A 20,522-nucleotide genomic window follows, 5' to 3' on the forward strand; every position below is an offset into this window, starting at 1 on the left:
CGCAAAGGGGGCCGTAAAGCGCGACTGTCGCAAAGCGGCCATAAAGCAAACCTGTCGTAAAAGGTGCCGTAAAGCGCGGCTGTCGTAAAAGGTGCCGTAAAGCGCGACTGTCGTAAAAGCGGCCGTAAAGCAAAACTGTCGTAAAGCGGCCGTAAAGCGCAAACTGTCGTAAAAGGGGCCGTAAAGCGCGGCTGTCGTAAAACTGCCGTAAACCGCGGATGTCGTAAAGCGGCCGTAAAGCGCGACTGTCGCAAATGGTGCCGTAAAGCAAAACTGTCGTAAAACTGCCGTAAAGCGCGACTGTCGCAAAAGGTGCCGTAAAGCGCGACTGTCGCAAAAGGTGCAGCAAAGCGCGGCTGCCGTAAAAGCGGCCGTAAAGCGCGACTGTCGCAAAACTGCCGTAAAGCGCGACTGTCGCAAAAGGTGCCGCAAAGCGCGACTGTCGTAAAAGGTGCCGTAAAGCGCGACTGTCGTAAAAGGTGCCGTAAAGCGCGACTGTCGCAATAAGTGCCGTAAAGCGCGGCTGTCGTAAAAGCGGCCGTAAAGCGCGACTGTTGCAAAACTGCATCTTTTAGGACAGTTTTGCTTTACGGCACTTTTACGACAGTCCTGCTTTACGGCCCTACCTTTTATGGAACTTTTCGGTACTTTACAGCACTTTATGGATTTTATTTTGTTTTTTATGAATTTTTAATTAATTTAATTTTTTAATTTTTTTAATTTAATTTTTATTTTTAATTTTTCTAATTTTAAAGCTTTTTATTTTATTTTAATCTTTTATTTTTCGTTTTTTCTATTTTTAAAGCTTTTTTATTGTTTTAATTTTATTTTTTATTTCATTTTTAGTTTTAATTTTTCTATTTTTAAAGCATTTATTTTATTTTTTATTTTTATTTTTAAGTTTTCTTTTTAATTTTTTTATTTTTCAAGCATTTATTTGTTTTAATTTTATTTTTTATTTCATTTTTAGTTTTCATTTTTTATTTCTAAATTATTTATTTTTTAGTTTTTATTTCATTATTATTTTTGCTTTATCTATTTCTAAAGCATTTATTTTTTAATAGAATTTTTAGGTTTTTTTATTTTTAAAGCATTTATTTTATTTTTTACTTTTTATTTAATTTTTATTTTTTATTTTCCTTTTTTTTAATTTTATTTTTTATTTCATTTTTATTTTTAATCTTTTTATTTTTAAAGCATTTATTTTTTTAATTTTATTTTTTATTTCATTTTTATTTTTGCTTTCTCTATTTTTAAAGCTTTTTTTAAATTTAATTTTTAGTTTTGATTTTTTTATTTTTAAAGCATTTGTTTTATTTTTTACTTTTTATTTAATTTTACTTTTTGATTTTTCTAATTTTTTAAATTTTTTTTATTTAATTTAATTTTTATTTTTATTTTTTTATTTTTAAAGCATTTATTTTATTTTTTTAATTTTGTTTTTTATTTATTTTTGGTTTTCATTTTTTTATTTTGAAAGCATTTGTTTTAATTTTATTTTTTATTTAATTTTTATTTTTGATCTATTTTTAAAGCTTTTTTTATTTTTTATTTAATTTTTAGTTTTGATTTTTTTTAAAGCATTTATTTTATTTTTTTAATGTTGTTTTTTATTTATTTTTAGTTTTGATTTTTTTATTTTTAAAGCATTTGTTTTAATTTTATTTTTTATTTAATTTTTATTTTTGATCTATTTTTAAAGCTTTTTTATTTTTTATTTAATTTTTAGTTTTGATTTTTTTATTTTTAAAGCATTTATTTTTTTAATTTTGTTTTTTTATTTATTTTTAGTTTTGATTTTTTTATTTTTAAAGCATTTGTTTTAATTTTATTTTTTATTTAATTTTTCGTTTTGATCTATTTTTAAAGCTTTTTTTATTTTTTATTTAATTTTTAGTTTTAATTTTTTTTAAAGCATTTAGTTTATTAATTTTATTTTTTATTTATTTTTAGTTTTGATTTTTCTATTTTTAAAGCATTTATTTTATTTTTTTTATTTCATTTTTATTTAATTTTAATTTTTTCTATTTCTAAAGCATTTATTTTTTAATTTTTTTTAATTTTTAGTTTTAATTTTTCTATTTTTAAAGCTTTTTATTTTCTAAATTTTCTATTTTATTTCATTGGTTTTTTATTTTCCCAATTTTAGAGCATTTATTTTATTTTTTTAAATTTTATTTTTTATTTAATTTTTAATTTTTCTATTTATAAAGCTTTTTATTTTATTTTATTTGGTGCTGCCCAGACCAACTCAAGCTGGTGATTGTGGTGGTGTTTGAGGGTTTTGCAGTTACCCCCATTAATAGGTAGAGATGATGTTTGGAGGCCACAGTGTTACAGGTAGGGCTTAAACAGTTTTTTAGGGTCTTTCAGGTGATTTTTAGGGATATTTTAGGTTTTTTTTTTTGCACGAGCTTTTTAGGTATTCTCTGGAAATCTTTAGGATACCTTTAGGGCTTTTTCAGGGCTTTTTCAATAATTTTTAGGGTGTTTTAATGACTGTCTTACCGGGGCGCCCCAGCCACCCAAGGCACCCCGTGCCGGCGCCGCGGCGCTCCAGCCCAGCCTCCCGTCAGCGCCGCCCGTGGTCGCTTCCCCTCTCCTGCCGCCGCCGCTGCATGGCGGGCCGAGCCGTGCCTTCCCCACCGCACCCTCCCGCTTCAGAGCTGCTGGATGGCACGGCTCCGCCGCCTCCTGCAACCACGGACGTCCCGGCGTTCCCTTCCACGGCCGCAGCCCCGGCCCCGTTCCTGTTCCCGCAGCTCCGCCGCCTCCCGCACGCCCCGGCCCGCCCGCCGCCATGATGACCGCCCGCGCCGCCGTAGTGACGGAACCCACGCATGCGCAGTTGCTACAACCCCCGCACAGCGATATCACTCCGCGCCGACTCATCGAACCACAGCGCAGCTTCCGGGATCAGCCGTACGCATGCGCAGTTCTACCCCACGGCCCCGCCGCCACCCCCCCACTGCTTTCGCCGCAGCTTTGGTGCAGCCCGGTCCCGGTTCCGAGTCGCTGCGTGCCGCTGTCCGGCCACAGCCGGCATCCCTGTGCCCTGTCACGCCACTTCTGCCACCACTGCGTCTGTACACGGCACCACAGCAGGCGAAAACTGCAGCGCCTTGCGTGTATCCTTCCGCGTCCCTGCCTCTGCCGGACCTTGAGGAGGGCACGGCTGCATCACCGACAGATCCCTCCGCAGCGCGTGAGGCTGCACAACCGACCCCTGATATCCCTCCGCGTTTTCGCCTTCCGCACTCATAGCACCGAACGGGACTACTTTGTGTCACGATTCGTCCGCACAGCCGCATCCACGCACATAAACCGTGCAACGAGGAGGAGGAGGATGGAATATGACAGCTGCTTTAATAAATACAGGACAGACAGAGAATTATTTCGCCCCTGAAAATGCCGACCCTTTGATCCCAGCACAAAAGATTTTCGAAAAAGAACTGTGCCCAAATAGCTCCAGAGTCTCCCCAGTGTTTGGGACAGATTTCTCGACCCAAAATGAGACATACTAAACCCTGAAAATTCGCCAGCATTAATCTCAAAATTAGAAAACTCACAAAAATCTTTTGATCATTTTCAATGAACAGACTGGCATGAAGTCAGAGGCCAGATTTGCAAAGAAGAAAGTCTAAATCCTTTCGCTCTGCCTGTGCTATTCAGCCAGCCGGCCGGTGGTCCTAGAACACGGGTGGCCGTCCCACCTCATGAGATAAAAGAATTGCAAAAAGCAAAAAGGGACGGTGGCATCTGCCGCCCATATTTTAAGCAACTGCTGGAAAGCACCCTGGAAGGACAAACACACCAAATGACTGTAAAAATCCTGCTGGTGTAATTCTCACAGCCTCACAACGTGGGAATTCAAATGGAAAAGACTGCTCACAGGGGTACAAGCCACTTATAGACAAAGTACCGATGCAGACCTTCGTACCCTTGTCATGTCTAAGCTGACTGGTGACCCTCCTGATGATCAGAGTGATAATCGAGTGAATTTACCCAAACCAGCATTAGATGACATGAAAAAGATGGCTCTTTTTGCAAATTCAGCCTGCAGGAAGTTTTGAAAAAGCCTAAAATCTGATTAGCTAAGACTTGTCTGAACCATTTACTACATTTGTGGACTGGGTAATCCAAGCAGCAGAACGACAATGAAGCTGTGAAAAATGCATGTATTTTATGATTGGCTTTTTGCAAATATTAAAATGAGTGTTCTATGTGTTGTGTTAGAAGGAAATGCTGTATTAGTTTTCTTAAGTAGTGTGTTAAATATAGTTTTAGGTTATAAAAATTGTTAAAATAGAAACAATGCTATGTAGGAGACTTTTTTTAAAAAGAAAGGACTCGCAGTGAGACAGCAGCCACAGGACACCTAAATCTTTCAGAGAAGAAGAATTTATTGCTCTCTTATCAGAAGAAACGAACTTCTTCCTGGCACGAAGGTGCTGTTAGGATTTGGAGGAAGAAGTTGACAATGACCAGACAGAATCCTGTGTTTGAATGGAATTTATGCATCATGGATGAAGTGCATGAATGTGCAACAGGCTGTTGTTTTTAAGGGTTAATCCTTTGTTAATGTGTGTCCTTTTTCGGGCTTATGCTGCCCAGAAAAAGATACCTGGACGTCCGTAACTCTTCGTCTTTATTGTCTCATATTGTCCTAATTCAACTTGCCCAAATTATCATTACTCTAATTGTATTACTATTTTTATAACCATCTTATTACTGTTAAACTTTTAAAATGTTGAAAACAAGCAATTGGTGTTTTTAACAGTGGAGATGATACAGCTCGCCCAATAATGATATGGGACATTATTGAAAATAATGCCAATGCAGCCCTCGGCTGCATCTACTGCCTAGGGTTAGGCTTAGGCTTACACCTCAGGTACATTTAGAGCTCTTTTGGGACTATTTAGGGTACTTTTAGGGAATTTTAAAGGTCTTTTGGGGATTTTTAGGGGTATTTCAGGGTTGGTTTTATAGCTAGAGTATTTTTAGTGTATTTTAAGGATATTCTGAGGCTATTTTTAGGTTTTGGTGGGGGTTTTAGGGCACTTTGAAAATTAGGGGCTTTTTTAGGGAATTTCTGGGTTTTTTTCGGGTCCTTTCAGGGCGTGACAGAGGCTGAGGGGCAATGTGGGGGTTTGAGGGCGACAGAGGCTGGGGGCTGTGTCCCCCAAATCCCGGGGGTCCCCGCAGCACTGACGCCCCCCATGCCTAACAGCGCCCCGCGCATGCGCACAAAAAACGCGCGTGGCCGAGCGCGGACTACGACTCCCGTGCTGCCCCGCGCGCGGGCCGGCGCGCTGATTGGACGCCGGGGGGCGGTGCCGCGCGCTGATTGGCTGCGACCGAGGTTTGAACAGGCGGAAGGCGGCGGAGCAGCAGCGCAGCGTGAGCGGGGGGCGGCCCGGGGGGGGATTTTGGAGCAATTTGGGGGTCCCGGGGGGGAATTTCGGGGGCTGAGACGCCCTCAGGGAGCTGGGGAGGGCCGGAGGGGCCCGGCGAGGAGGGGGAGAGGCAGAGGTAGAGCTGCGGGTGAGGAGAGGGGGGGTGGAGGCCGCGGGAGGCCTGAGGGAGTGGGGGGGTCCGGGCCTCTATGGGGGTGGAAATGAGGCTGGGGGTGTCAGAAAGTGGGGGCGGGAGCTGTGAGACTTGGCTGGGGGGGATCTGATCTCTTAAGGGGGCTGGGGAGTGGGGCTGGGGGCTTGGGGGGGGGGAGAAAGGATGGGGTTGGAGGTTCCTGGGGTGTCAGGAATTGAGGCTGGGGGCGCTCTGGGGCACTGAGGGGGCAAAGAAGTGGGGCTGGGGGAGCTCTGCAGGTTTGGGGATCTGGGGGGTTTGGGAGTTCTGGGGGTCCCACACTTCCCCTTGCCTCCCCCAGCCCCTCAGGAGAAGCCCCCGGGATGGCCGGGAAGGATGAAAATGATGGGAAAGACGGAAAGGATGGAAGCACGGACGGCTGGGCCGGCATCGAGGAGCGCCTGGAGAAGATCAGGGTGAGCAGGGGAGGGCTGGGCTCAGATCCCTCCTTTCTTCAGGAAAACCTCGGGATCTGGGGCTCTGACCCCTCTTTTCCTCGGGAAAACCTCAGGGTCTGGTGGGATCTGGGATCTGGTCCCTCTTGTCCTCACAGCAACCTTGGGATCCTTCTGGGGAGATCTGTGGGGAATTCTGGGCTGGGGTCTGACTCCTTTACCCAGGAAAACCTCTGGATCCCACTGGAGCTGGTTCTGCCTCCTTCAATGCCCCTGAGGGGCTCTGTCCTGACCCCAAATCCTTCTTTTCCCAGGAAATGCCCCTCAAGGGGCTCTGTCCTGACCCCAAACCCCTCTTTCCCTGGGAAACAATACCTGAGGGGTTCTGTTCTGACCCCAAATCACTTTTTTCCCAGGAACCAACCCCTGCTCTGATCCCAAATCCCTCTTTTCCCAGGAAATGCATCTCAAGGGTCTCTGCCCTGACCCAAATCCCCTCTTTTCCCAGGAAATGCATCTCAAGGGTCTCTGCCCTGACCCCAATCCCCTCTTTTCCCAGGAAATGCCCCTGAGGGTCTCTGCCCTGACCCCAATCCCCTCTTTTCCCCCAGGAAATGCCTCTCAGGGGTCTCTGCCCTGACCCCAATCCCCTCTTTTCCCAGGAAATGCCCCTGAGGGTCTCTGCCCTGACCCCAATCCCCTCTTTTCCCCCAGGAAAGCCTCCGGGCCCCCTCGGCCCCTCTGTCCCGCCGTGTCCGTGCCTGTGACCGCGCCCTGCGCTCCTGCGCGGCCGAGCTGGCCCGGCCCGGCGGGCGCCCGGCCCACGGCTCCCAGCTGCTGGCGCTGGCCCTGGAGGCCGCCCAGCTCTACCTGAGCCTGCAGCCCGAGCCCCCGGCGCTGTACCTGGAGAAGATCCTGTTCCACGTGCTCCGGAACGCCGCGGCCTGGGCGGGACCTCGCGCCTGGAGCGTGGCCGAGCTGCTGCGGGCGCGGCTGCGGCGCGGCGGCGGCGGCGACTGGGCCGCCGTCACCTCCGGCGCTTTCGGGGTGCTCTGGAAAGCTGCAGCCGCCCTGGCCGGGCCAGAACGGCCACGGGAGGAGGGCAGGGCGGTGCTGACCGCCAGGATCCGTGCCCTGCGCTTCCTGCTGCTGCTGGAATCGCGGGATCACGGGGAATCCTCGCCTCGGGAATCCTTCCAGCCGCCCTTCTTCACCTCGCAGACCGCCCAGCACGCCGCGGCCGCCGCCGCTCTCTACGAGGCTCAGAGGGCTCCGTGCCCGCTCTTCGTGGCCAGACAGCTCCAGGAGTTCCTGCTGGACGCTCTGAGGGATGAATCCTCGCAGCCTCCAGGCCTCCAGGATTCCCTGTGCTTCCTGGAGCTCACCCTGGAGCGCTGCCGCCACCTCTGCAAAGCCCGGCGGCCCCGCGACGCTCTGGAGGCCCTGGAAGATTCCAGAACGTTCCTGGGGGCAGCCGGGAATTCCCTAGCAGCCCCTCTGGAGCTGCTGGAGGCCGGGATCCAGCTCAGCCGGGCTCTGCTGGCCAAGGGCGCGGGTGCCGTGGGGCCGGCCCTGAGGCGGGCGGGAGCGGCGCTGGCGGCGGAATGTTCCGGAAGGGTCCTGCGGGCGCTGCTGGAGAGCTCCCAGTTCGTGCTGGCGCAGCTCGGGGAGGTGCTCAGGAGGAGCCGGGAGCTGCCCCTCGGCCTCCAGGAGCTCCCCGGCATCTGCGGCTTCTGCCAGGGCCACGGGCGGGCGCTGCGGCGGCTGCTGGCCCAGGTGAGGAGGAGGAGGAGGAGGAGGAAGAGGAGCTCCAGGATCGATCCCTCGGGGTCACCCTGTGCTGCTCCCAGCCCTGCCAGCAGCTCCTGGAGCCTGGGGAGTCCCAAGTCCCACTTTCCTCCATGCCAGCAGCAGCTCCTGGAGCTCCTGAACCCCTTCTTCCTGTTTTTCCCCTTCCCTGCCCTTCCTGGACCCCAAATCCCACTTTTCCTTTTTCCTGGACCCCAAGTCCCACTTTTCCCTTTTCCCTGCCCTTCCTAGGTCCATCCTCATCTTCAGCAGAAGCTCCTAAAGCTCCTGGACTCCCAAATCCCATTTTCCCCATTCCCAGCTCCATTCCCTGACCCCATTCCCAGCTCCACCCCACCATTCCCAAATCCCATTTCCCCATTCCCAAATCCCACTTTCCCCATTCTCAGCTCTACCCCAGCATTCCCAAATCTCATTTTCCCAGTCCCATTCCCTGACCCCATTCTCAGCTCCATCACCTCATTCCCAAATCCCATTTTCCCCATTCCCAGCTCTGCCCCCTCATTCCCAAATCCCATTTTCCCCATTCCCAAATCCCGTTGTTCCCGTTCCCAGGTCCCTCCTGACTCCACCCGGGAGCAGGTGATGGTGAAGCAGCTGCTGTTCCAAGGCCTCCAGCTCTTCTCCAACGCCATCCACGAAATATTCCAGCGCTCCCAGGCACGGATCCGGATCCCTGCGGGGCTTGGAGCCTCTCCTGTGGGATGTGGGGCTGGAATTTTGGGGTGGAGCCACTCTGGGAGCCTTTCCCATGGGATGTGGGGTTGGAATTTGGGGTTGAGGGGTCCTGAGAGGGTTCTGGAAGCTTCTCCCATGGGATGTGGGGTTGGAATTTGGGGTTGTCCTGCAGTGTCCCCTGTGGCTCTGGGGTCCCGGCTGACCCGCGGTGTCCCCACAGCCCTCGGAGTGGCCGGAGCTGTCCCAGGTGACCACGAGCTGTGTCCAGAGCGTCACCTGGATGCTGGAGGGGCTGCAGGGGCTGCCCGAGGCCGAGAGGGGCAAATTCCTGGATGTCACCGGTCAGTGCCACCCCATGTGTCCCCAGTGGTCAGTGCCACCTCCTGTGTGTGTCCCCATCCCCTGTGTCCCCAGTGGTCAGTGTCACCCCAGGGCTCTGTGTCCATGTCCCCAGTGGTCAGTGCCACCCCAGGGCTCTGTGTCCCCATCCCCAGTGGTCAGTGCCACCCCAGGGCTCTGTGTCCCCATCCCCAGTGGTCAGTGCCACCTCCTGTCCCCATCCCCTGTGTCCCCAGTGGTCAGTGCCACCTCCTGTGTGTGTCCCCATCCCCTGTGTCCCCAGTGGTCAGTGCCACCCCAGGGCTCTGTGTCCCCATCCCCAGTGGTCAGTGCCACCCCAGGGCTCTGTGTCTGTGTCCCCAGTGGTCAGTGCCACCCCAGGGCTCTGTGTCCCCATCCCTGCTGTCCACGGGGTCACTCCGTGTCCGGGGGGGTTGGGGTCAGTTCCTCACAAGGAGTGGTCACTGCAGTGTCCCCTCCCTGTCCCGTTGGTCACTTTGTCCCCTCCGGGCACAGCTGTGGTCACCTCCCGCCTGGGCCAGGCCCTGCAGAGCCGGAACCTTCCGGAAGCGGCCGGAGCCGTGTGCGAGCCCCTGTGCCGGGCAGTGCTGGCTGAGCACGGCTACAGCTGGGCTGGAGTCACCCCAGAGCGGGTACTGGGAGCACTGGGATGGGCACTGGGAGCACTGGGGGCACTGGGATGGGTACTGGGAGCACTGGGATGGGCACTGGGGGCACTGGGAGCACTGGGATAGGCACTGGGAGCATTGGGATGGATACTGGGAGCACTGGGATGGAGGGCACTGGGAGCACTGGGATGGGTACTGGGATGGGCACTGGGAGCACTGGGATGGGTACTGGGAGCACTGGGATGGGTACTGGGAGCACTGGGATAGGCACTGGGAGCATTGGGATGGATACTGGGAGCACTGGGATGGAGGGCACTGGGATGGGCACTGGGATGGGTACTGGGATGGGCACTGGGAGCACTGGGATGGGTACTGGGAGCACTGGGATGGGTACTGGGAGCACTGGGATAGGCACTGGGAGCATTGGGATGGATACTGGGAGCACTGGGATGGAGGGCACTGGGATGGGCACTGGGATGGGTACTGGGATGGGCACTGGGAGCACTGGGATGGGTACTGGGAGCACTGGGATGGGTACTGGGAGCACTGGGATGGGTACTGGGGGCATTGCGAGTACTGGGGGTACTGGGATGGGGGTATTGGGGGTACTGGAGGCACTGGGATGAAGGCGGTACTGGGAGTACTGGGTGTACTGGGATGGGCTACTGGGGGTGCTGGGGTGGAGTACAGGGGCACTGGGGGCACTGGGATCACTTGGGGGTGCTGGGATGGGGAATGGGGTCACTGAGGGGTACTGGGAGGACTGGGATCACTGGGGATAGTGGGCACACTGGGACCCCTGGGCACACTGGGATCACTGGGATCCCTGGGCACACTGGGATCACTGGCACACTGGGACCCCTGGGCACACTGGGATCACTGGGCACACTGGGATCACTGGGATCCCTGGGCACACTGGGATCACTGGGGATACTGGGACCCCTGGGCACACTGGGATCCCTGGGCACACTGGGCACACTGGGATCCCTGGGCACACTGGGCACACTGGGATCCCTGGCACACTGGGACCCCTAAAGACCCCGGCACTCCCCCTCTCTGGCAGCTCCACAGGTGCTTCCGGCTGCAGGTGGAGAGCTGGCGCTGCCGGGGGCGCCCGGAGCGGGCGCTGGACGCGCTGGCACAGTGGCTGCTGGCCCTGGGGACACATCCCCAGGCACTGGGGACACGTTCCCAGCCCACCCCGGGCCACCCCGGCTCCCTGCTGGCCGAGCTGGTGGCGCTCTGGGCCAGGATCAAGACGGAGGCGGCCAAGCAGGGAGCGGAGGAGCTGAGGCTGAGGTGATTTGGGATCGGGGGTCAGGGATTGGGGAATGGGGTGGGGGATCAGGGAATGAGGGTATGGGATCAGGGAATGGGGATTTGGGTTTGGAGTTTGGGGATTTGGGATCGGGGTTTGGAATCGGGGTATGGGATCAGGGAGTGGGGATTTGGGTTTGGGGATTTGGGATCAGGGTTTGGGATCGGGGAATTGGGGATCAGGGAATGGGGATTTGGGTTTGAAGTTTGGGGATTTGGGATCGGGGAACTGGGGATGAGGGAATGGGGGTATGGGATCAGGGAATGGGGTTTTGGGATTAGTGGTTTGGGATCAGGGAATGGGATGGGGGATTGGAATGAGGGAGCGGGAAGGGGGGATTGGGATGGGGAGAATGGAGTGGGGGGATTGGGATGGGCTGGGATGGGGGAATGGGATTGGAATGGGCTAAGAGGGATGGGATGGGATGGGATTGGGATGGGATGGGATGGGAGAATGGAGTAGGAGGGATGGGATTGGGAGGGGGGAATCAGGAGCCCCCTGGGATGGGTTGGAGCTGCCTCCCCTGCCATCGCCCCATGCCAACCCCACTGTTTGCTCCCGTGACCCCAACGCCAGGACCCTGCGGGACGCCCTGGAGTCCCAGTCCCGGTGCCACTGCCGGCCCCTGTGTGGGGACACCCTGCTGCTCCTGCTGCTGGCCGAGCTCCAGGCCTACAAATCCCTGCGGGGCCCCACGGGGCCCGAGCGCTACAACGTCCTGTGCGACCTGCTGGGGCTCTGGGACCCCGAGGGCGCCTGGGACCCCCCGGCACCGCGGGAGCCACGGCCCGGCCGGGACCCCCCGGGAGCGCCGGACCCCGGTAGGGACCCCCCGGGAGCGCCGGACCCCGGCCGGAGCCTGCCCAGGGCGGTGGCGCTGCTGGAGCTGGGACAGGTCCTGTGCAGCCACAGCTTCAGCGCCCACACCGACTGGTGGGTCCTGATTTCAATCCTGATCCCAACCCTGATCCTGATCCCAATCCTCCATCCTAACCCTGATCCTGATCCCAATCCTGATCCTGATCCCAATCCTCCATCCCAACCCAGCCCCTGTGCAGCCACAGCTTCAGCGCCCACACCGACTGGTGGGTCCTGATCCCAATCCTGATCCCAACCCTGATCCTGATCCCAATCCTCCATCCTAACCCTGATCCTGATCCCAATCCTGATCCTGATCCCAATCCTCCATCCTAACCCTGATCCTGATCCTGATCCCAATGCTCCATCCCAACCCAGCCCCTGTGCAGCCACAGCTTCAGCGCCCACACCGACTGGTGGGTCCTGATCCCAATCTGATCCCAACCCTGATCCTGATCCCAATCCTCCATCCTAACCCTGATCCTGATCCTAACCCTGATCCTGATCCCCATCCTGATCCTGATCCCAATCCTCCATCCTAACCCTGATCCTGATCCTAACCCTGATCCTGATCCCAACCCTGATCCTGATCCCAATGCTCCATCCCAATCCAGCCCCTGTGCAGCCACAGCTTCAGTGTCCACACCGACTGGTGGGTGCTGAGCCTGATCCTGATCCCAACCCTGATCCTGATCCCAATCCTCCATCCTAACCCTGATCCTGATCCCAATCCTGATCCTGATCCCAATCCTCCATCCTGATCCTGATCCTGATCCCAATCCTCCATCCTGATCCTGATCCCAATCCTGATCCCAGTCCTGGTCCTGATCCTGATCCCCATCCTGGTCCTGATCCCAACCCAGCCCCTGTGCAGCCACAGCTTCAGCGCCCACACCACCGACTGGTGGGTCCTGGTCCTGATCCTGGTCCTGATCCCAACCCTGATCCTGGTCCTGATCCCAACCCTGATCCTGATCCTGATCCCAATCCTCCATCCTAATCCTGATCCCAACCCTGATCCTGATCCTGATCCCAACCCTGATCCTGATCCCAATCCTCCATCCTAACCCTGATCCTGATCCCAATCCTGATCCTGATCCCAATCCTCCATCCCAACCCAGCCCCTGTGCAGCCACAGCTTCAGCGCCCACACCGACTGGTGGGTCCTGATCCCAATCCTGATCCCAACCCTGATCCTGATCCCAATCCTCCATCCTAACCCTGATCCTGATCCTAACCCTGATCCTGATCCCCATCCTGATCCTGATCCCAATCCTGGTGCTGATTCCAATCCAGCCCCTGTGCAGCCACAGCTTCAGTGCCCACACCGACTGGTGGGTCCTGATCCCGATCCTGATCCCAACCCTGATCCTGATCCTGATCCCAACCCTGATCCTGATCCTGATCCCAATCCTTCATCCTAAACCTGATCCCAACCCTGATCCTGATCCCAATCCTCCATCCCAGTCCTGATTCTGATCCCAGTCCTGATCCCACCCCTGATCCCAGTCCCTCTTCACCCCCATCCCATTCCTCCATCCCAGTCCTGATCCTGATCCCAGTCCTGATCCCATTCCTCCATCCAACCTCTCACCCCATTCCCCTTATCCCAAATCCTCCATCCCAATCCCCCTCTCCCATTCCTGGCATTTTGGGAGCTGTTCCCACGGTTTTGGGGTCGATTCCGGGGATTTTGGGAATCCCTGTTCCCACAGCTCGGCCCTGGATGCCATCCAGGAGTCCCTGAGGCTGCTGGAGTCGTTGTCCCAGAATTCCCAAATCTGCAATTCCCAAATCCGGGATCAGCTCCTGGATGAACACGCCCAGGCCCTGCTCTGGCTCCACATCTGCACCCTCGAGGCCCTCCTGGAAAAGGTGAATTTTCCTGGGATTTGGGGAAAATCCTGGACTTCCCTGCACGTCCCAAACCCTTCCCAGGATTTTTAGGATTTTGGGACACACGGATTTCCCAGGGATGATTTTCCTGGGATTTTGGGGAATCCTGGAGTTCCCTGGGTGCAATTTTCCCAGGATTTTTGGGATTTTGGGGATTCCTGGAATTCCCTGGGTTCCCCAAAGCCTTCCTGGGGTGCAATTTTCCCGGGATTTTGGGGAATCCTGGAGTTCCCAATCCCTCCTCAGGATTTTGGGGAATCCTGGGGTTCCCAGGGTGCGATTTTCCCGGGATTTTTGGGATTTTGGGGAATCCTGGGGTTCCCAGGGTGCGATGTTCCCAGGATTTTTGGGATTTTGGAGATTCCTGGCGTTCCCTGGGTGCGATTTTCCCAGGATTTTGGGGAATCCTGGAGTTCCCAATCCCTCCTCAGGATTTTGGGGATTCCTGGGGTTCCCTGGGTGCAATTTTCCCGGGATTTTTGGGATTTGGCGAATCCTGGGTGCGACGTTCCTGGGATTTTTGGGATTTGGCGAATCCTGGGTGCGATGTTCCCGGGATTTTTGGGATTTGGCGAATCCTGGGCGCGACGTTCCCGGGATTTTTGGGATTTGGCGAATCCTGGGTGCGACGTTCCCGGGATTTTTGGGGTTCCTGGCATTCCCTGTCCTTTCCCAGAGCGTGGCCCGGGAGCGGCGCGGGCGGGGCCGGGCTCCGGGGCCGGGCTGGGATCAGGAGGAGCCCGAGGGGCAGCGGCCGGGGGCGCCCGATGGGATCCGGTGCAGCCTCAGCTCCGACCGCGGTGAGACCGGGGGGCAATGGGGGCAATGGGGGTCCTGGCGGGGCGGGAAGGGGATTTTGGGATGAGGGAAGAGGTTTTGTGGGATGGATGAGGGTCCTGGAGGGGTGGGAAGAGATTTTATGGGATCCTGGAAGGTTGGGAAGGGGATTTTGGGATGAGGGAAGAGGGTTTGTGGGATGGATGAGGATCCTGGATGGGCGGGAAGGGGTTTTTGGGATGAGGGAAGAGGTTTTGTGGGATGGATGAAGACCCTGGATGGGTGGCTTCTGATTTTATGGGATCCTGGCAGGTTGGGAAGGGGATTTTTTGGGATGAAAGAGGGTCCTGGAGGGGTGGGAAGGGATTTTTTGGGATCCTGGAAGAGTGGGAAGGGGATTTTTGGGATGAGTGATGAGGTTTGGTGGGATGGGTGAAGACCCTGGAGGGGTGGGAAGGGTTTTTGTGGGATCCTGGAAGGTTGGGAAGGGATTTTTTGGGGTCCTGGTGGATTGGGAAGGGGTTTTTGGGACCCTGGTGGATTGGGAAGGGATTTTGGAACCCTGATGGATTGGGAAGGGGTTTTTTGGGATCCAGGTGGATTGGGAAGGGATTTTTTGGGATCCTGGAAGGTTGGGAAGGGATTTTTGGGATCCTGGAAGGTTGGGAAGGGGTTTTTGGAACCCTGGTGGAGTGGGAAGGGATTTTTTGGGATCCTGGAAGGTTGGGAAGGGATTTTTGGAACCCTGGTGGAGTGGGGAGAGCCCTTCCAGCGCCACTACCGAGGTTTTGTGGGAAGCACAAGCCCCCGGCAGGGTGGGAGTGACTCCCCCAGGATTATCCCACTTTGGGAACAGATTTTGTTTTTTGGGGTGGATCCCCCCTGATCCCCCCTGATCCCCGTGCGCCCCCAGCTCTGTCCAAACCCTTGGACGAAGCCTTTTCCCTGTGGAAGAAGCTTCTGGAAGGTCCCGGAGTCCCCTCCGTGCGCAGCCCCGAGCAGACCCTGAGCTCCCTGCGGGTCCTGGCCGCGCTCTACCGGCTCCAGGACAGGGTGAGCCCCTGTGGCAGGGCTGGCAGGGCGGGAGGAAGAGGAGGAGGAGGAGGAGGAGGAGGAAGGAGAGAGTTTGGGATGAGGAGGAGGAAGGCAGGAAGAGTTTGGGATGAGGAGGGAGGGAATTGGGGGGGAAAGAGGAGGGAGGGAGTTTGGGATGAGGAGGAAGAGGGGGAAGGTTTGGGAGGATGAAGAGGAAGGCAGAGTTTGAGATGAAGAGGGGGAAGAAGAGGGAGGGGATTTGGGATGAAGAGGAGGAAGAAGAGGGAGGGGAATTAGGATGGAGAGGAGGAAGAAGAGGGAGGGGATTTGGGATGGAGAGGAGGAAGAAGAGGGAGGGGATTTGGGATGGAGAGGAGGAAGAAGAGGGAGGGGATTTGGGATGGAGAGGAGGAAGAAGAGGGAGGGGATTTGGGATGGAGAGGAGGAAGAAGAGGGAGGGGATTTGGGATGGAGAGGAGGAAGAAGAGGGAGGGGATTTAGGATGAAGAGGAGGAGGAAGAAGAGGGAGGGGATTTGGGATGGAGAGGAGGAAGAAGAGAGTTCTGGGATGAAGAGGACGAGGGGAAGAGTTTGGAGATGTGGGAGAGGAGGAAAGAGAGAGTTTGGGATGAGGAGGAAGAGGAGAAAAGTTTGGGATGATGAAGAGGAGGATGGGAAAGAGTTTGGGATGAAGAGGGAGGGAATTTGGGATGAAGAGGGAGTTTGGGATGATGAAGAGGAGGGAGAGTTTTGGGGTGATGCAGAGGAGGACAGGAAATTTGGGATGAAGACGAAGAGGGAGAGGGTTTAGGATGAAGAGGAGGGAGAGGGGAAAAGGTTTGGGAGGATGAAGAGAAAGACAAGAGTTTGAGATGAAGAGGAGGAGAATTTGGGATGAAGAGGAGGAAGGAGAGAGTTTGGGATGAGGAGGAAGAGGAGAAAAGTTTGGGAGGATGAAGAGGAGGATGGGAAAGAGTTTGGGATGAAGAGGGAGGGAATTTGGGATGATGAAGAGGAAGAGGGAGGGAATTTGGGATGATGAAGAGGAAGAGGGAGGGAATTTGGGATGATGAAGAGGAAGAGGGAGGGAATTTGGGATGAAGAGGAGGAAGAGGGAAAGAGTTTGGGATGAAGAGGAGGGAGGGATTTTGGAAGAGGAGGAAGGAGAGTTTTGGGATGAGGAAGAGGAGGGAGGGAATTTAGCGATGAAGAGGAGGGAGAGGTGGGAGGAAGCTTGGCGATGAGGAAGGCGAGAGTTTGGGGTGAAGAGGAAGGGGGAGGGAATTTGGGACGAAGAGGAGACGAAGGAACGGGGGGGTTTGAGGATGAGGAGGAGAAAGGGCGGATTCGGGATGAGGAGGAGGAGGAAGGGGGGCAGGATCTGGGCTGAGGAAGAGCAGGGGGCGGTTGTGGCCGCGCCCCTGGGCGGTTTGTGGGGTTCACCCGAGGGTTCCCCCTCGCCAGCCCCTCCAGGCCCTGGAGAGTTTCCTGCTGCTCCTCTCGCTGTGCCGGAGGCTCGGGGACGCCCTGGGGGCGGCCGAAGCCCTGAGCCAGATCAGCCGCGTCCTCCTGCAGCTGCAGAGCCCCGGGCAGGCCCAGGTACTGCCAGGGAAATCCAGGGAATGGCCTGGGGAAAATGGGGAAACTGGGAATGTGCTGGGAATGGCCTGGGGAAACCGGGAATGGCCTGGGGAAAATGGGAATGGCCTGGGAATGTACTGGGGAAACTGGGAATGGCCTGGGAATGTGCTGGGAATGGCCTGGGAAAAACGGGAATGGCCTGGGGAAACTGGGAAAACCGGGAATGGCCTGGGAATGGCCTGGGGAAAACGGGAATGGCCTGGGGAAAATGGGAATGTGCTGGGAATGGCCTGGGGAAACTGGGAATGGCCTGGGAATGTGCTGGGGAAACCGGGAATGGCCTGGGGAAAACTGGGAAAACCGGGAATGGCCTGGGAATGGCCTGGGAAAAACGGGAATGGCCTGGGAATGTGCTGGGAATGGCCTGGGAAAAACGGGAATGTCCTGGGAAAAACGGGAATGGCCTGGGAATTGCCTGGGGAAACCGGGAATGGCCTGGGAAAACTGGGAATGGCCTGGGAATGTCCTGGGAAAACTGGGAAACCTGGGAATGTCCTGGGAAAACCGGGAATGTCCTGGGAAAACTGGGAATGTCCTGAGAAAACTGGGAATCCTGGGAATGTCCTGGGAATTCTGGGAATGTCCTTCCCAAATCCTGGGAAAACCGGGAAAACCGGGAATGCCCTGGGAATCCTGGGAAAACCGGGAATGTCCTGCCCAAATCCTGGGAATGCCCTGCCCAAATCCTGGGAATCCTGGGAATGTCCCGCCCAAATCCAGGGAAACTTGGGAATCCTGGGAATGTCCTGCCCTGGCCCAGGTACAGCCAGGAAACCCAGGAACGTCCTTCCCAAATCCTGGGAAATCCAGGGAAACCCGGGAATGTCCTTCCAGGCCCAGGGAAATATGGGAATAACCCTCAGGATGGGAGAATCCCAGGATTCCCAAAATCCTGAGAAAATCAGTCGTTAGGGGGGAGGGTTTGGGATACTCAGGAAAGTGCGGGAATCCCAAAAATCCTGGGGAAAATCCCAGAAATCCTGGGAAAAATCCCAAAAATCCCGGGAAAATCCCCCCCCAGGACGGGGTTTGGGGGTGCTGGTGCCGATCCAGGCGTGGCATTCCCAGGTTTTCCTGGAGGAGCTGGAATTGTGCCTGGGGGAGGACGAGGGCTCCGAGGATTCCCGGCTGCTCCTGCGCCATTCCCGGCTCCTGCTGCGCAGCCACCTCTGCTGCCTCCAGAAAAAGGCAAAAAATGGGGATTTTCCTAAAAAAAAAAACCCAGAACATTGGCAGTTTTGGGGTGGGGGATTTGGTGATCCCAAATCCTGGTAGGGCAGGGCGTGGTCCTGCTGCTGGAAGGGAATTGGGATGGGATAAAAGGACTGGGATGGGGTGGGATTGGGATGGGATCGCGCCCTGTGATCCCAACTCCCATTTCTCCCAATTTCCCCCCATTTTCCCCCCACTTTTTCCCCGCTTTTTCCCCACTTTTTCCCCATTTTTCCCCCATTTTCCCCCACTTTTTTTTCCTATTTTTTCCCCTTTTTTTCCCATTTTTCCCCATTTTTTCCCATTTTCCAGGCGGATCAGGGCGTGGCCCTGCTGCTGGAAGGGGACTGGGATGGAGGAATGTGATAAAAGGACTGGGATGGATTAAGAGGACTGGGATGGGTGGGATGGGGATGGGATCACCCGCCACGATCCCAAATCCCATTTTTCCCCATTTTTTCCCATTTTTTCCCCGTTTTTCCAGGCGGATCAGGGCATGACCCTGCTGCTGGAAGGGGACTGGGATGGGGGAATGGGATTGGCATGGATTAAGGGGACTGGGATGGGTGGGATGGGGATGGGATCGCCCTCCATCATCCCAAATCCCATTTTCCCCCGTTTTTCCCCGTTTTTCCAGGCGGATCAGGGCGTGGCCCTGCTGCTGCAGGCCCTGAGGGAGCCCCAGGCCCAGAGGGCCACCCGGGGCTGGTTCCTGGCCCAGGCCCAGGCCCTGCAGGTGGTGGCCACGTTCCTGGAGCTGCCCCCGGCGCACCTGGAGGCGCCGCTCCGGGAGCTGATCCGGCAGCAGGGTGGGGAAAAGGGGAAAATCTGGGATGGGGACACGGGGACAGAGGGGTTGGGGTGGGGAGGGAGAGGATGGAGGGGTCTGGGGTGGGGAGAAACAGGGAAAGGGTTTTGGGATGAGGGGGAAGAGGGAAAAGGTTTGGGATGATGAGGAAGAGGGAGAGAGTTTTGGGGTGAGGAGGAAGAGGGAAAGAGTTTTGGGATGAGGGAGGGAATTTGGGATGGACTGGGATGGATTGGGAACGGAATCATTGGGATCAGAGGGGAGAGGGTTTTGGGGTGAGGATGGAGAGGGAGGGAGTTTGGGATGAAGAGGAGGAAGAGAGTTTGGGATGAGGGAGGGAATTTGGGGTGGACAGAGGGAGAGAGGGTTTTGGGGAGAGGAGGGAGAGGGAAAGAGTTTTGGGATGAGGAGGAAGAGGGAAAAGGTTTGGGATGATGAGGAAGAGGGAGAGAGTGGGGTGAGGAGGAAGAGGGAAAGTTTTGGGATGAGGGAGGGAATTTGGGATGGACTGGGATGGATTGGGAACGGAATCATTGGGATCATTGGGATCAGAGGGGAGAGGGTTTTGGGGTGAGGAGGGAGAGGGAAAAGGTTTGGGATGAGGAGGAAGAAGGAGAGAGTGGGGTGAGGAGGAAGAGGGAAAGAGTTTTGGGATGAGGGAGGGAATTTGGGATGAAGAGGAGGAAGAGAGTTTGGGATGAGGAGGGAATTTGGGGTGGACAGAGGGAGAGAGGGGTTTGGGGTGAGGAGGAGGAAGAGGGAGGGAGTTTTGGGGTGATGAGGAAGAGGGGAGGGAGTTTAGGGATGAAGAAGAGGGAGAGAGACGAGTTTTGGGATGAGGAAGGAATTTGGGATGGACAGAGTGAGGGAGGGGTTTGGGATGAGGAGGAGAAAAAGGAGGGAGGGGTTTTGGAGTGAGGAGGAAGAGGAGGGAGGGAGTTTTGGGATGAGGAGGAAGAGGGAGAGAGTTTAGGATGAGGAAGAGGGGAGGGAGTTTAGGGATGAGGAGGAAGAGGAAGGGAATTTAGGGATGGAGGGAAACACAGAGGAGTCTTGAGGAAGAGGAAGGGAGAGTTTGGGATGAGGAAGAAGGAGAAGGAGGGAGTTTAGAGAGGAGAAGGAAGAGTGGATTTGGGCTGAGGAGGAAGAGGAAGGGCGAGTTGGGACTCGGGGGAGCTTTGCTGTGAGGAAGAGGAGGAGGCTGAAGGGCTGGGGACGCCCCGTGCTGATCCCATGGAATTCCAGGCTGGAGCAGCCCCAAGGTGGCCCTGCTGGAGGCGCAGAAGCTGCTGAGGAGCGTCCTGGTGTCCCTGATGGGCAGCGAGGTCCTGGGCAGCGCCCGCGGCCGCGCGCCCGACGAGCCTGGCCCCGACTGCGGTCAGTGCTGGGCTGGGCTGGGCTGGGGGGCATTGGGGTCCCTGGGGTGGGATCGGGGTCACTGGGGTGGGATCAGGGTCACTGGGGTGGGATCGGGGTCACTGGGGTGGGATCGGGGTCCCTGGGGTGGCATTGGGGTCACTGGGGTGGGATTGGGGTCA

The 20,522-nt window shown here is 54.6% G+C and overlaps 1 protein-coding gene across 1 annotated transcript in view; it reads left to right on the forward strand.

The window, feature by feature from the left end:
• Positions 1-2,800: 2,800 nt before the first annotated feature.
• The window catches only part of ESPL1 (extra spindle pole bodies like 1, separase), a 36,322-nt gene continuing 18,600 nt past the window's right edge, over positions 2,801-20,522 (forward strand). Inside the window, exons 1-17 of the mRNA XM_066567559.1 lie at positions 2,801-3,326; positions 5,206-5,362; positions 5,891-6,005; positions 6,699-7,760; positions 8,349-8,492; positions 8,692-8,812; positions 9,327-9,463; positions 10,503-10,738; positions 11,334-11,509; positions 11,597-11,690; positions 13,331-13,490; positions 14,188-14,311; positions 15,145-15,341; positions 16,788-16,922; positions 18,033-18,152; positions 18,814-18,985; positions 20,230-20,361. Coding sequence (XP_066423656.1) covers positions 2,801-3,326; positions 5,206-5,362; positions 5,891-6,005; positions 6,699-7,760; positions 8,349-8,492; positions 8,692-8,812; positions 9,327-9,463; positions 10,503-10,738; positions 11,334-11,509; positions 11,597-11,690; positions 13,331-13,490; positions 14,188-14,311; positions 15,145-15,341; positions 16,788-16,922; positions 18,033-18,152; positions 18,814-18,985; positions 20,230-20,361 — 3,808 coding nt within the window. The remainder of the gene's footprint in view (positions 3,327-5,205; positions 5,363-5,890; positions 6,006-6,698; positions 7,761-8,348; positions 8,493-8,691; positions 8,813-9,326; positions 9,464-10,502; positions 10,739-11,333; positions 11,510-11,596; positions 11,691-13,330; positions 13,491-14,187; positions 14,312-15,144; positions 15,342-16,787; positions 16,923-18,032; positions 18,153-18,813; positions 18,986-20,229; positions 20,362-20,522) is intronic.

The sequence above is a fragment of the Molothrus aeneus genome, chromosome 30 (assembly GCF_037042795.1).
Source record: "Molothrus aeneus isolate 106 chromosome 30, BPBGC_Maene_1.0, whole genome shotgun sequence".
NCBI classification, from domain to species: Eukaryota; Metazoa; Chordata; class Aves; order Passeriformes; family Icteridae; genus Molothrus; species Molothrus aeneus.